This window comes from Hypanus sabinus, chromosome 2 (assembly GCF_030144855.1).
Source record: "Hypanus sabinus isolate sHypSab1 chromosome 2, sHypSab1.hap1, whole genome shotgun sequence".
Classification (NCBI taxonomy): Eukaryota; Metazoa; Chordata; class Chondrichthyes; order Myliobatiformes; family Dasyatidae; genus Hypanus; species Hypanus sabinus.
The window spans coordinates 52,485,434-52,500,601 of NC_082707.1; the positions used below are offsets into that span (position 1 = coordinate 52,485,434).

General features: G+C 41.0%; 1 protein-coding gene across 4 annotated transcripts in view; it reads left to right on the forward strand.

Moving 5' to 3' along the window:
• The window catches only part of zmat3 (zinc finger, matrin-type 3), a 117,959-nt gene that overhangs the window by 79,344 nt on the left and 23,447 nt on the right, over positions 1-15,168 (forward strand). For all 4 annotated transcript variants that reach the window (XM_059946017.1, XM_059946003.1, XM_059946012.1 and 1 more), the window contains exon 4: positions 4,894-5,063. In XM_059946017.1, coding sequence (XP_059802000.1) covers positions 4,894-5,063 — 170 coding nt within the window. The remainder of the gene's footprint in view (positions 1-4,893; positions 5,064-15,168) is intronic.

The following is a 15,168-nucleotide window of genomic DNA, read 5'->3' on the forward strand; positions in this document are numbered from 1 at the left end:
GGAGCAATAAGCTCGCAGAGCTTCGTAGTTTTTTTGCCTTCAGTAGGAGTTCTCAACTTAGCCTCATGGTGCATACAATTAGCAACTAGTATAGGCAGTTTAGGTTGATAGGTCTCTGGGTATTTTTCCTAGATAAATATGAACAAAAACAGACATTGTAAATTCTTTCTTGTTGGAGATCTCACTTGTAGCACCAGATCATCAAAGCTCAACCACTGCCGACACCTAGTTGTGTTCTTTATTTGAGGGATTGTACAAAGCACATTATTCTGACAGGAGATTCAACTGAACGTTATTGCTAACTCTGCTTGTATAGTATGTGAACTCCTCCCATGTGGGAATGGCTAAGTGAATGGCATAGGAATAACACTTTTAACTACCACTACACCATGGGCTCTTAACTTGTTAAACAGCCTCATGTGTGGCATCTTGTCAAAGGCCTTCTGAAAATCCAAGTACTCAACATCCACCGATTTTCCTTCATTTATGCTGCTTGTTATTTCTTCAAAGAATTTCAACAGATTTGTCAGGTAAGATTTTCCCTTAAGGGAATTTGGCCTATTTTTTTCATGTATCTCCAAGTACCCCAAAATCATACCCTTAACAATCGACTCCACATCTTCTAAACCACTGAGGTCAGACCAACTGGCCTATAATTTCTTCTCTTCTGCTTCTCTCCCTTTTTGAAGAATGGAGTGACATTTGCAATTTTCCACTCCTCCGGAATCATGCTAGAATTTATTGATTCTTTAAAGATCATTACAAATGCCTCCACAATCTCTTCAACCACTTCTTTCAGAACCCTAAGGTGTAGACTACCTAGGTAGCCTCCAACCTGATGGCATGAACATCAATTTCTCCCAACTTTTAATCATTTCTTTCCCCTCTCCTCCCTTCTTCTTCATTTCCCCACATTGACCTCTTATGAGTTCTTCTTACCTGCCTGTCACCTCCTTTCTAGTGACCCTCTTCCTTCCCTTTCTCCAATGATTCACTCCCTTTTCCTATAATGTTCCTTTTTTTCCAGTCCTTTTGCCTTTTCCATTTATCACCTCCCAGCTTCTTACTTCATCCCACCCACCTTGCTTTACCTATCACCTAGCTTGTCCTCCTTCCCCTACCCCTCCATCTTATTCTGGCATCTTCTCCCTTCATTTCCAGTCCTGATGAAAGACTTTGCCTGAAATGTTGATTGTTTATTCATTTTCATTAATTCTGCCTGACCTGTTGAGTTCCTCCACCATGTTGTATCCGTTGGCCAGAAGCTCTTAACATATTTTTTTTTGTAATTTATTTTTTTATTGAAGTTCATCATCAAACAAACATTTCCATAAGATGTATTTCAGACAAAGCTCTTAACGTATTTTAAGTAGTATTTAAATGTATACCTGCTATAGCATCATCTACAGAGCTACAAGTGCTGGAACATTAGTCAGTAGCACCGCTGGCTAGCATAGACATGGTGGGTTCAATGATTTTCTGTGGTTCTGTTACTTCTTGCTGAAGAAATATGCACCAGTTTTTTTAAAAAGTATGTTGAATCAGAGGTTTTGTATAGCTTGGCAACTACTTGCATCTTTTTTTTAATCTCTGAAATAAAGCAAAATTTAGGAATCTTCATGGTGTATGCAGTTGTTACTGAATAATAAATTCAATTCTGTTAACTGGGGTTGAATTTTTGTGTCAATCCAGAAAGAAGATTGTAGAAAAACTATTGCTCATTATTTCCAACAAAGTGATACATATTTGCCATTTCTGCATCAATAAAGTGATCTCCCATGCTAATTAGCTAATCATAGACGATTGATGGGAAAGGTTTCATGCCCAAGCACACAGCTCAAATTCTTCACATCAATTTTTCCTGTTTATGCATTAATAAAACTGAACAACCTAGAAATAGTTCTAAACACATGAGAAAATTATCAATTCCTAACTCATTACGATTACTTTGAAAATGTTGCAGTGATGCTGGCAGAACTTACAGCTGAACTGTTAGTTTGTGCAGAATTTTTAGTATGTCAAGGACAAACTTTGCAACCTTTATCGCCTATTATTCTCCAGATGAAATTAGATTTTAGGAAAGGCCTCTGGAAAATTAAATAGCTCACATATTCGTAGCAGGTACAAAAATCTTTCTAATTCATTGTTGGAAATAGCCCATATCATTAAAATTTAAATCTCTTAATGTGTTTTTAACTTTTGGTTAACTTTTAACCAAAGACTATTCTTTTAAACATCAGAGTGTTAACCAGCTTCACAAATTGTTAATAGACTTTGGTTAGATTTATTTTTGAAGTGAAATTTATCTTTTTTTTGTTCTGCCTGCCACTGCTGTTACATTGACAGCTGTGATTAGCTGGTCAGAAGGCATTCGAAGGTGCCACATAGGAGATTGGTGAGTAAAATCAGAGCTCATGGCATTGGGGGCAGGGTTTCAACATGGATAGAAAACTGGTTGGCAGATAGAAAGCAAAGGGTAGCAGTGAATGGGTGTTTCTCGGACTGGCTGGAGGTGACTAGTGGGGTACCACAGGGCTCTGTATTGGGACCACAGCTCTTTACGATTTCTGTCAACGATTTAGATGAGGGCATTGAAAACTATATCAGCAAGTTTGCTGACGATACTAAACTGGGTGGCATTGTGACATGCGAAGAGGACGTTAGGAGAATACAGGGAGACTTGGATAGGCTGGGTGAGTGGGCAGATACTTGGCAGATGTCATTCAATGTGAAAAAATGTGAAGTTATCCACTTTGGAAGCAGGAACAAGAGGGCAGAGAATTGGCTGAATGGTGTAGAGTTAGGTAAGGGAGAAATGCAAAGAGACCTAGGAGTCCTAGTTCATCAGTCAATGAAGGTGAATGAGCAAGTGCAACATGCAGTGAAGAGGGCAAATGGAATGTTGGCCTTTATTACAAGGGGAATTGAGTACAAGAGCAAGGATGTCCTTTTGCATTTGTACAGGGCCCTGGTGAGACCACACCTGGAATATTGTGTACAGTTTTGGTCTCCAGGTTTAAGGAAGGACATTCTGGCAATTGAGGAAGTGCAGCGTAGATTCACTAGGTTGATCCCTGGGATGGCGGGGCTGTCTTACGCAGAGAGATTGGAGAGATTGGGCTTGTACACGCTGGAATTGAGGAGATTGAGAGGGGATCTGATTGAAACGTTTAAGATAATTAAAGGATTTGATAGGATTGAGGCAGGAAATATGTTCCAGATGTTTGGAGAGTCCAGTACCAGAGGGCATGGATTGAGAATAAGAGGTCAGTTATTTAAAACAGAGTTGAGGAAGAGCTTCTTCTCCCAGAGAGTTGTGGAGGTGTGGAATGCACTGCCTCGGAAGACGGTGGAGGCCAATTCTCTGGATGCTTTCAAGAAGGAGCTAGATAGATATCTGATGGATAGGGGAGTCAAGGGATATGGGGACAAGGCAGGGACTGGGTATTGATAGTGAATGATGAGCCATGATCTCAGAATGGCGGTGCAGACTCGAGGGGCCGAATGGTCTACTTCTGCACCTATTGTCTATTGTCTTTCTTTAATTTTATAGTACACTACCACAGTAACAGTCTTTGTAGTGGTATCCAACAGATCTTCTACTGTTGGAAAAAAGCCTAGTGATATTTGCTTTCACACTCATAGCATTCCTGGAATGTTAAAGAGATAGTAACATTGCCTATTGGGTCAAAAGCTTTTTCCATATTCAGTAACACTTGAGTCTTGGAGATTCAGAGTGTGAATTATCAATCACAACTGACCTAGTAGTATACAATAATATTGATAACAATGTTATTTTTGACCAAAATAACATTAATGAGAATCCTTGTTTGTAATTTTAGAATTAAAGAATTTTAGCCAAAATGAACTTGATATATATGCAATATGCACAAGAAATAGTCTAATCTCGCCACTGAAGCCATGTGGAGCAGGTTTTAATTCAGTCTATCAGGATTGTTTGAAAGAAAGCATCTTCTTTGAAGAAATGGCTATGTATTGACATAAAAGTGCACTCACAATATCTACTTTAATTTTAAATAGCTAGAATACTTAATCATTTTAAAGAGTAACACGAGGAAATCTGCAGATGCTGGAGATTCAACAACACATGCAAAATGCTGGTGGAACGCAGCAGGCCAGGCAGCATCTATTGGAACAAGTATAGTTGACATTTCGGGCCAAGACCCTTCGTCAGGACTAACTGAAAGAAGAGATAGTAAAAGATTTGAAAGTGGGAGGGGGATGGGGAGATCTGAAATGATAGGAGAAGACAGGAGGGGGAGGGATGAAGCTAAGAGCTGGAAAGGTGAGTGGCCAAAGGGATACAGAGCTGGAGAAGGGAAAGGATCATGGGACAAGAGGCCTAGGGAGAAAAAAAGGGGGAGGGGGTAGCACCAGAGGAAAATGGAGAGCAGTCGAGTGATTGTGAGACCTGACGCAGACTGGGAGACTGTTTGGCTGAACACCTGGGTAGCCTCCAACCTGATGACATGATCATAGATTCCTCTAACTTCAGTTAGTGCCCCTCCTCCCCTTAACCCATCCCTTATTTATTTATTATTTTTCCCTTTTTTCTTTTTCTCTTTTTTTCTCTCTCTGTCCCTCTCACAATCACTCCTTGCCTGCTCTCCAGCTCTTAGCTTCATCCCTTTCCCTACTGTCTTCTCCCCATCCCCCTCCCACTCTCAAATCTCTTACTGTCTCTTCTTTCAATTAGTCCTGATGAAGGGTCTGGGCTCGAAATTTCGATTGTACTTGTTCCTAAAGATGTGCCTGGCCTGCTGCTTTCATTTTAAGCATTGCCTTTTTTGCCCTCACTACTTGTACTATGTAAAGGATATACTGTAATCTGCTTTCTTTATATTAATTATTTATATCTTATTTTTATCTCAGTCAGGACCCTCCAAGATGGCAGGTCGAGTGATTCTGGCCACAGCAAATGATTACTGCAAACTCTGTGATGCCTCTTTTAGTTCCCCTGCTGTGGCACAAGCACATTATCAAGGAAAGAACCATGCCAAGAGACTGCGGCTGTCAGAAGCTCAGAAATCCAATTCACTTCCGTATGTATGCCAAGACTTCTATGACAGAGTTTCAGCATAATTTATAATACTTCTAATAATGTGAATGGATTTTTCATTTCTAAACAAAAACATTTAATTCAACTTTGGTTCAATAGTGGTCTTCTAAATATCAGTTGCTTTTTTCAGAGTTACAGACAAAGATGATTATTCTTCCATGTGTTTGTCTTCTACATGTCTTATCCAACATTCCACCAAACATTGGAGCAGTGCCCGCTTCGGAAAATTTTAACATTTGATCTTCCCCTAAGTATATATTGCATAGAGAGCATTCCGTTTATATTAAAAATATATATTTGTCCACTGCAGCAACATCTGAGTTTTTATATTATTAGGAGAAAAATCCTAACATAGTTTCGGGTTTACTTCCAAGCACATCTTTCCCGCCCCACCACCCCACTTTCTGCTTTCTGCAAGGATCACTCCCTATGCGACTCCTTTAGACATTCATCCCTCCCCACTGATCTCCCTCGTGACACTTATTGTTGCAAGCAGAACAAGTGCTACACCTGCCCCTACAGCTCCTCCCTCACTACCATTCGGGGTCCCAAACAATCCTTCCAGGTGAAGCGACACTTCTTTGGTTTCATTTATTGTATCTGGTACTCCCAGAGTGGCCTCCTGTATGTTGGAGAGACATGACGTAGATTGGGAGACCACTTCGTTAAGCACCTACACTCTACCAGAAAAAGCGGGATCTCCCAGTGGCCACCCATTTTAATTCAGTTTCCTATTCCCATTCTAATATGTCCATCCACGGCCTTCTCCACTGTCGTGATGAGACCACACTCAGGTTGGAGGAGCAACACCTCATCTACCGTCTGGGTAGCCTCCAGCCTGATAGCGTGAATGTCGATTTCTCGAGCTTCCCAGTAATGGACTCCTCCCCCTCTTCTTCATCAATTCCCATCCTCTTTTCCCTCTCTCACCTTACCTCCTTGCCTGCTCATTGCCTCTCTCTGGTGTTCCTCCCCCTTTTTCTTTCCTCCATGGCCTTCTGCCCCCTCCTGTCATTTTTCACCTTCTCTAAGCCTGCATCTCTTTCACCAATCAACTTCCCTGGTCTTCACCCCTCCCCCACCCAGTTTCACCTATCACCTTGCCTTTCTTCCTCCTCTCTTCCCACCACCTAACTCTCTCGCCTTATCTTTTTTTTTCTCCAGTCCTGCTGAAGGGTCTCATCCTGTAACATCGACTGTACTCTTTTCCATAGATGCTGCTTGGCCTGCTGAGTTCCTCCAGCATTTTACTTGTGTTGCTTGGATTTCCAGCATCACAGATTTTCTCTTGTTTCTGGTTTATTTTGTTGCTATTTACAAAGCTTTGGTTTATTTCTCATCTTGTACCCTGTATAACTTTTTAAGATAAATTGTACACTAGTTATCTTATACTTAGTGAGTGTAGCGATGCACCTTATCATCATTTCCCCCGATAACAAATGTGTTCTGCTAAATAATATCTTTGCAGTGTATTTCTGAATAGATGTGGAGATAACTAAAGGAGAGATATTTTTGAACATGAACTTCTTTTTGCGACTGAGGTATTTTAAAAGTAATGATTGTATTTGGCTAAAAAGGGACCTGAAAAATATTAAACTGAAGTTGCTTTTCTCTAGTTTGTATATTGAAGCTGTAATATTAAGAGGCTAAGGAATGTACAGTGTAAAGTTGTTTTGTTTAAAGATGCCAGAAATTAACTTCTAAACTTTTGATTTTCATGAAGCAGCAGAACCAAAGATTTTTTTAAACCTTTGGTCTGCAGAAAGGATTGCTGATAAACTGAGCCCATTGATGAAGATAGCGTGATTGATGTGTTTATGTATTATAGTAACATTTGACAGGATTTCCCATGATAGGCTGATCCAGAAAGACATGAAGCATGGATTCATGGAAACTTGGCTGCATAGATTTGAAATTGGCTTGCCCATAGAAGGCAGAGGATGGTAGTAGAGGGTGGTGGTATTCTGCCTGGAAGAGGGTGACTAATGGTGTTCTGCAGGGATCTGTTCTGGAAACCCTGCTTTTTGCTATGCTTACAAATGGCTTGGATCAGGAAGTGGTTAATAAGTTTGCAACTAACAGAGGTGTTGTGGATAGTGTAGAAGTTTGTTGAAGAGTTGTGTTCACTTCCGATCACCACTTTATAGGAAAGATGTGGAATTCATTAAAGAGTGCGCAGAGAAGATTTACTAAGATGTTGCCTGGATTAGAAGTGTGTTGAAAGATTGAATAAGCTAGGGCTCTCGTTATCATTGATTGGCAGAATTAATTCTATTAAAATTAATATTAAATTAAATTTACATACCTTTTTCAAGCCTTACCCATTTTTATTCCTAAATCCTTTTTTGATTCTCTGGATTCTATTCTATCTTATATATGGAAAAACAAACATTCTTGACTAACTAAAGTTCACCTTCAAAAAGCTAATAAGAATGGAGGTTTAGCTTTACTGAATTTTGGGTTTTACTACTGGGCAGTCAATATGCAAAGTCTTACATTTTGGTCATACGATATTAACCGTGAGGACTGTCCAGTTTTGGTTTCTTTAGAAGCTAATTCTGTTAATAAATTTTCTATCGTTTCTCTTCTTGGATCCTCACTTCCTTTATCTTTAAGTAAACTAACTGATAGTTTGGTAGTTAAACATACTTTGAGGATCTGGGTACAATTCAGAAAATACTTCGGTTTATTGAGATTTTCTCTTTCAAGTCCCATTTTTTCTAATTATTTTTTTAAACCTATGACCAATCTAGTTTTTAAAGAATGGGATAGATTGGGTATTAAATGCTTCCAGGATTTGTTTGTTGGAGGAAATCTCTTTTTGTTTGAGCTATTGTCAGCTAAATATAGCTTACCAAAATCCCACTTTTTTCAATATCTACAAACTAGAGACTTCTGCGATCTCAATTATATACATTTCCTAAAAGTCCGGATAAGAACTTATTAGATGTAATTTCTAATTTGAAACCTTTTCATTATGGTTCAATATCCAATATTTATGGCATGTTGCTGGGAATGAGAAGTTTGAACGGGGCACTGGTGCTGCTCTGGGGGGTTTAAACTAGATTTGCAGGGAGAGGGGAACCAGCGTGTTAGAGCAGATAGTAAGGTGGAGGAGGATAAAGGTCATGTGAGAACTTCAAGTATAGTTCATGGAATAAAGCCAGATCTAGCATATAAAGAGGCTTTGAGGAAAGAGAAACCGAATAAAGGGAGTAAAGGTAGTAAGGTAGAAGGGCTGAAGTGCGTGTACTTCAATGCAAGAAGCATCAGGAACAAAGGTGATGAACTGAGATACATACTTGGAATTATGATGTAGTGGCCATTACAGAGACTTGGCTGGCACCAGGGCAGGAATGGATTCTCAATATTCTTGGATTTCAGTGCTTTAAAATGGATAGAGGGGGGGAAGGGGAGGAGGGGTGGCATTACTGGTCAGGGATACTATTACAGCTATAGAAAGGGTGGGTAATGTAGCAGGATCCTCTTTTGAGTCAGTATGGGTAGAAGTCAGGAACAGGAAGGGAGCAGTTACTCTACGGGGGATATTCTATAGGCCCCCTGGTAGCAGCAGAGATACCGAGGAGCAGATTGGGAGGCAGATTTTGGAAAGGTGCAAAAATAACAAGTTTGTTATCATGGGTGACTTTAATTTCCCTAATATTGATTGGCACCTGATTAGTTCCAATGGTTTAGACGGGGCAGAGTTTGTCAAGTGCGTCCAGGTTGGATTCCTGTCACAGTATGTTGACAGGCCGACTAGGGAGCATGCCATACTAGATCTAGTATTAGGTAACGAATCGGGTCAGGTCACAGATCTCTCAGTGGCTGAGCATCTGGGGGACAGTGACCACTGCTCCCTGGCCTTTAACGTTATCATGGAAAAGGATAGAATCAGAGAGGACAGGAAATTTTTTAATTGGGGATGGGCAAATTATGAGGTATAAGGCTAGAACTTGCGAGTGTGAATTGGGATGATGTTTTTGCAGGGACATGTACAATGGACATGTGGTCGATGTTTAGGGGTCTCTTGCAGAATGTTAGGGATAAATTTGTCCTGGTGAGGAAGATAAAGAATGGTAGGGTGAAGGAACCATGGGTGACAAGTGAGGTGGAGAAGCTAGTCAGATGGAAGAAGGCAGCATGCGTAAGATTTAGGAAGCAAGGATCAGATGAGTCTATTGAGGAATATAGGGTAGCAAGAAAGGAGCTTAAGAAGGGGCTGAGAAGAGCAAGAAGGGGGTATGAGAAGGCCTTGGTGAGTAGGGTAAAGGAAAACCCCAAGGCATTTTTCAATTATGTGAAGAACAAAAGGTTGACAGGAGTGAAGATAGGATGGATTAGAGTTAAGGGTGGGAAGATGTGCCTGGAGGCTGAGGAAGTGTGTGAGGTCCTCGATGAATACTTCTCTTCGATATTTACCGATGAGAGGGAACCTGATGACGGTGAGGACAATATGGGTGAGGTTGATGTTCTGGAGCATGTTGATATTAAGGGAGGAGAGGTGTTGGAGTTGTTAAAATACATTAGGACAGTTAAGTCCCCAGAGCCTGACGGAATATTCCCCAGGCTGCTCCACAAGGCGAGGCAAGAGATTGCTGAGCCTCTGGCTAGGATCTTTATGTCCTCATTGTCCAAGGGAATGATACCGGAGGATTGGAGGGAGGCGAATGTTGTCCGCTTTTTCAAAAAAAGTAGGGATAGTCTGGGTAATTATATACCAGTGAGCCTTACATCTGTGGTGGGAAAGCTTTCGGAAAAGATTCTTAGAGATAAGATCTCTGGGCATTTAGAGAATCATGGTCTGATCAGGGACAGCCAGCATGGCTTTGTGAAGGGCAGATCATGTCCAACAAGCCTGATAGAGTTGTTGGAGGAGGTAACCAGGCATATAGATGATGGTAGTGCAGTGGATGTGATCTACATGGGTTTTAGTAAGGCATTTGACAAGGTACCACACGGTAGGCTTATTCAGAAAGTCAGAAGGCATGGGATCCAGGGAAGTTTGGTCAGGTGGATTCAAAATTGGCTTGCCTGCAGAAAGCAGAGGGTCGTGGTGGAGGGAGTACATTCAGATTGGAGGGTTGTGACTAGTGGTGTCCTACAAGGATCTGTTCTGGGACCTCTACTTTTCATGATTTTTATTAATGACCTAGATGTGGGGGTAGAAGGGTGGGTTGGAAAGTTTGCAGATGACACGAAGGTTTGTGGTGTTGTGGATAGTGTGGAGGATTGCCGAAGATTGCAGAGAGACATTGATAGGATGCAGAAGTGGGCTGAGAAGTGGCAGATGGAGTTCAACCTGGAGAAGCATGAGATGGTACACTTTGGAAGAACTAACTCCAAGGCAGAGTACAAAGTAAATGGCAGGATACTTGGTAGTGTGAAGGAGCAGAGGGATCTGGGGATACATGTCCACAGATCCCTGGAAGTTGCCTCACAGGTAGATTAGGGTAGTTAAGAAAGTTTATGGAGTGTTAGCTTTCATAAGTCGAGGGTTAGAGTTTAAGATTTGTGGGGTAATGATGCAGCTCTATAAAACTCTGATTAGGTTACACTTGGACAACTGTGTCCAGTTCTGGTCACCTGACTATAGGAAGGATGTGGAAGCATTGGAAGGGGTACAGAGGAGATTTACCAGGATGCTGCCTGGTTTTGAGAGTATACATTATGATCAGAGAGTAAGGGAGCTAGGGCTGTACTCTCTGGAGAGAAGGAGGATGAGAGGAGACATGATAAAGGTATACAAGTTATTAAGAGGAATAGATAGAGTGGACAGCTAGCACCTCTTCCCTGGGGCACCATTGCTCAATACAAGAGGACATGGTAAGGGGAGGAAAGTTCAAGGGGGATATTAGAGGAAGTTTTTTTACTCAGAGTGGTTGGTGTGTGGAAAGCACTGCCTGAGTCAGTGGTGGAGACAGATATACTAGTGAAGTTTAAGAGACTACTAGACAGTTATATGGAGGAAATTAAGGTGGAGGGTTATATGGGGGGCAGGGTTTAAGGGTTGACACAACCTTGTGGACCGAATGGCCTGTACTGTACTGTGCTGTATTGTTCTTTGTTCTTTGCTCCTTCAGACAAAATTGGGAACAAGATATACAGACTTCCAGTTTCTGAGGAAACTTAGAATGAAATTTTTTAATTGGTTATCACTTCATCGTTATATGCCCGCCACTCCCTCCTACAATTTAAAGTGATCGATAGGGCCCACATGACCAAGGATAAGCTATCTTGTCTTTATTTGGATGTATCTTCCTATTGTGATAGATGTAACAATGGAGAAGCTTCACCAATTAATATGTTTTGGACATGTCTTAGTCTTGAAAAATACTGATCGAAAGTACTCAAAACTTTCTCTGTACTTTTCAAAATAAATTTTAAGCCTAACCCTTTGACTGCCTTATTTGGTATGATTGGAGGAAAATATATTATTTTGGAGACATCTCATTTGCACATTTTGGCTTTTATTTCTCTTTATAGCTAGGAGGGCACTCTTGCTTAAAGGGAAGGATGTTGTTCCGCCTCACTCGCGCTTAATGGTTATGTGATGTTATGTCATGCTTAAATTTAGAGAAGATCTGTTGTTAAATTTCTAAATCTAGTCAAGTCTTTCAAACATTGTGGGGACCATTTTTGAAATATTTTCAAAACCTTTGATTTGCTGTTAAAGTACAGATGTTGGCTAATAACATATTTCACTATATGATAAGGATTTTTTTCTTATTTCTTTATTTGTCAAACAGCTTCGATCTTAGTAGTGGGCTTAGATTCTTTTTGTATAGTAAAATTATCACATTTCAATATTACGATTTAATTTACATGAATATAGAGTAATGAGATTGCAAGTGTGATTCAAACATAACATATTTGTTACTATTTTATCTTTTTTTAACTTATACCTATCTTCTTATACTCTGTATTCTTCTATGTAGAAGTTAATAAAAGTATTGAAAGAGATAGTAGGGAAGGTTCAGGCATGAAAGAGAGACACTGCCTAGCAGAGCAGTCATCAAAGGAATGACCTGAGGCAGAGTGGTAGGACTTTGGCTCATTCAGGCTTCGGTGAGGCAAGTGGGTGAGTGGACCTTGTTTTTTTTTCTTTCCATTTTTTAGAGGAATAAAGAGCATGTCTGTAGGGTTAGTACTTTGCTCTGGGTGTCAGATGTAGGAATCCTGGGAATCTTCCATTCTCTCAAATGGCCACATCTGTGCCAGGTGCACTGAGATGCAGCTTCTGAGAGATCATGTTAGAGATCTGGAGCTGCATCTTGATGACCTACAACTTATTGGGGAAAGTGAACAGGAGATAGGAGCTTCAAGAAGTTAGTCACCCTGAGGCTGCGGGAGTTAGATAAGTGGGTGACTGTCAGGGAAGGGAAGAGCTCAGAAAGTAGAGAGCAACCCTGTGGCCATCCCCTCAGTAATTGTTATCTCATTTTGGATGCTGTTGAGGGAGGTGACCTGACAGAGGACAACCACGGCGATTGGGTCTCTGGCACTGAGCCTGGTTCTGTGTTGCAGAAGGGAGTGAAGAAGATGAGGAATGCAGTAGTCATAGGGGATTCCATAGTGAGTAGAACTGACAGGAGCTTCTGTCAGCCTGATAGAGATACCCACATGGTGTGTTGCCTCCCAGGTGCCAGGGTACAGGATGTCTCGATCGTCTGCAGAGTATTCTGAAGGGAGAGCATTTACAGCCAGAAATCTTTGTACATGTTGGTACCAATGACATAGGTAGAAAAAGGGAGGAGGTCCTGAAGAGCGAATTCAGGGAGTTAGGTAGGAAGCTGAAAAGCAGGACCTTCAGGGTAGTAAATTTGGGATTGCTGCCTGTGCCACGTGCTAACGAGTGCAAGAATAGCATGATCAGGTGTATTAATGTGTGGCTGAGAGGCTGGTGTAGGGGGCAGGGCTTCGGGTTCCTGGATAATTGGGGCCTCTTCTGGGGGAGGTACGACCTGTACAAAAAAGGCAGGTTACACCTGAACCCAAAGGGATCCAATATCCAAGCAGACAGCTTTATTAGAGCTGTTAGGGAGGGTTTAAACTAATTTGCAGGGGTTGGGAACCAGAGTGATAGGGCTGAGGAAGGGGAAAACAGAAATGAATCAAACTTATTGTGCAACAGAGATGATAGAAAGGACAGGCAGGAGATGAGGCATAATCACAGCCAGTGGCATGAGTTACAGGGCAATAGAAGTATGGTGCAGATAAAACAGAAAGCAATAAATACTGGACTGAAAGTGTTGTATTTGAATGCATGCAGCATAAGAAATAAAATGGACAATCTTGAAATTTAGCTACAGATTGGCAAGTATGACATTCTAGCCATCTCTGAAACTTGGCTAAAGAATGGCAGACATTAGGAGCTGAACATCCAAGGATATATGGTGTATCAGAAAGGTAGGTTAGTAGGCAAAGGTGGTGGTGTGGCCCTGTGTATAAGAAATAATATTAAATCATTTGAAAGGGATGTCGAAGGTGTAGAGTCTCTATTGATTGAGTTAAGAAACGGCAAGTTAGAGGACCCTAATGGCAGTTGTATACAGGCCTCCAAACAGCACCCAGGATATGGATTACAAATTACAGCAGGAGATAGAAAAGGCATGTCAGAAGGGCAATGTCACGATAATCATTGGGGATTTTAACATGAAAGTAGATTGAGAAAATTAGGCCAGTGCTGGACCTCAAGAGAGAGAATTTGTAGAATGTCTAAGAAATGGCTTTTTTGAACAGCTTGTTGTTGAGCCCACTAGGAATCGGCTGTGCTAGATTGGGTGTTGTGCAATGACCCAGAGGTGATATGAGAGCTTAAGGTTAAGGAACCCTTAGGAAACAGTGGGCAGAATATGATCAAATTCACTTTGAAATTTGAGAAGGAGAAACTGAATTCCAATGTGTCAGTGGAATAAAGGAGTTTACAATGGCATGAGAGGGGAACTGGTCAAGGTTAACTGGAAAGGGTTACTAGCAGGAAGGACAGCAGAACAGCAGTGGCTGGAGTTTCTGTGAAAAATGAGGAAAATGCAAGACAGATATATTCTAAATATGAAGAAATTTTCGAATGGAAGAAGGACACTTCAGTGGCTGACAAGTGAAGTCAGAGCCAAAGTAAAAGCAAAAGAGAGGGCATGCAAGGAAGCCAAAGCAAGTGGGAAGATAGAGAATTGGGAAGCTTTCAAAAGCTTGCAGAAGGAAACTAAGAAGGTCATTCAGAAGGAAAAGATGAATCATGAAAGGAAGGTGGTGACTAATATCAAAGAAGACACTAAAAGCTTTTTTAAGTATGTAAAGGTAAAAGAGTTGAGGGTAGATGTAGGACAATAGAAAATAATGCTGGAGATACTGTAATGAGACGTGCAGAGAAAGCAGAGGAACTGAATGCGTATTTTGCATCAGTCTTCACTGTGGAAGATATCTGCAGTATACCGGACATTCAAGATTGTCAAGGAAGTGAAGTATATGCAATGAAAATTACGACTGAGCAGGTTAATGGTCTGAGGGTGGATAAATCTCCTGGACCTGATGGAATGCACCCTCGGGTTCTGAAAGAAGTAGCTGGAGAGATTGCAGAGGCATTATCAATGATCTTTCAAGAATCAATAGAATCTTGCATTGTACCGGATGACTGGAAAATTGCAAATGTTACTCCGCTATTTAAGAAGGCTGGGAGGCAGCAGAAAGGAACCTAATGAAATGTGACATCAATGGTTGGGAAGTTGTTGGAATTGATTGTTAGGGATGAGAGTATGGAGTAGCTGGATGCATGTGACAAGATAGGACAAAGCCAGCATGGTTTCCTGAAAGGAAAATCCTACCTGACTAACCTACTGCAATTTTTTGAGGAAACTAAAAGCAGGGTAGACAAAGGAGATGCAGTAAATTTGCTGATGATACAAAGATAGGTGGAGGAGTGGGTAGTGTTGAGGAAACAGACTTCGATAGTTAATGGGCAAAGAAGTAGCAAATGAAATATAATGTAGGAAAGTGTATGGTCATGCACTTTGGTGGGAAGAATTAAATGGGCAGACTATTATTTAGATGGGGAGAGAATTCAAATTGCAGAGGTGTAAAGGGACTTG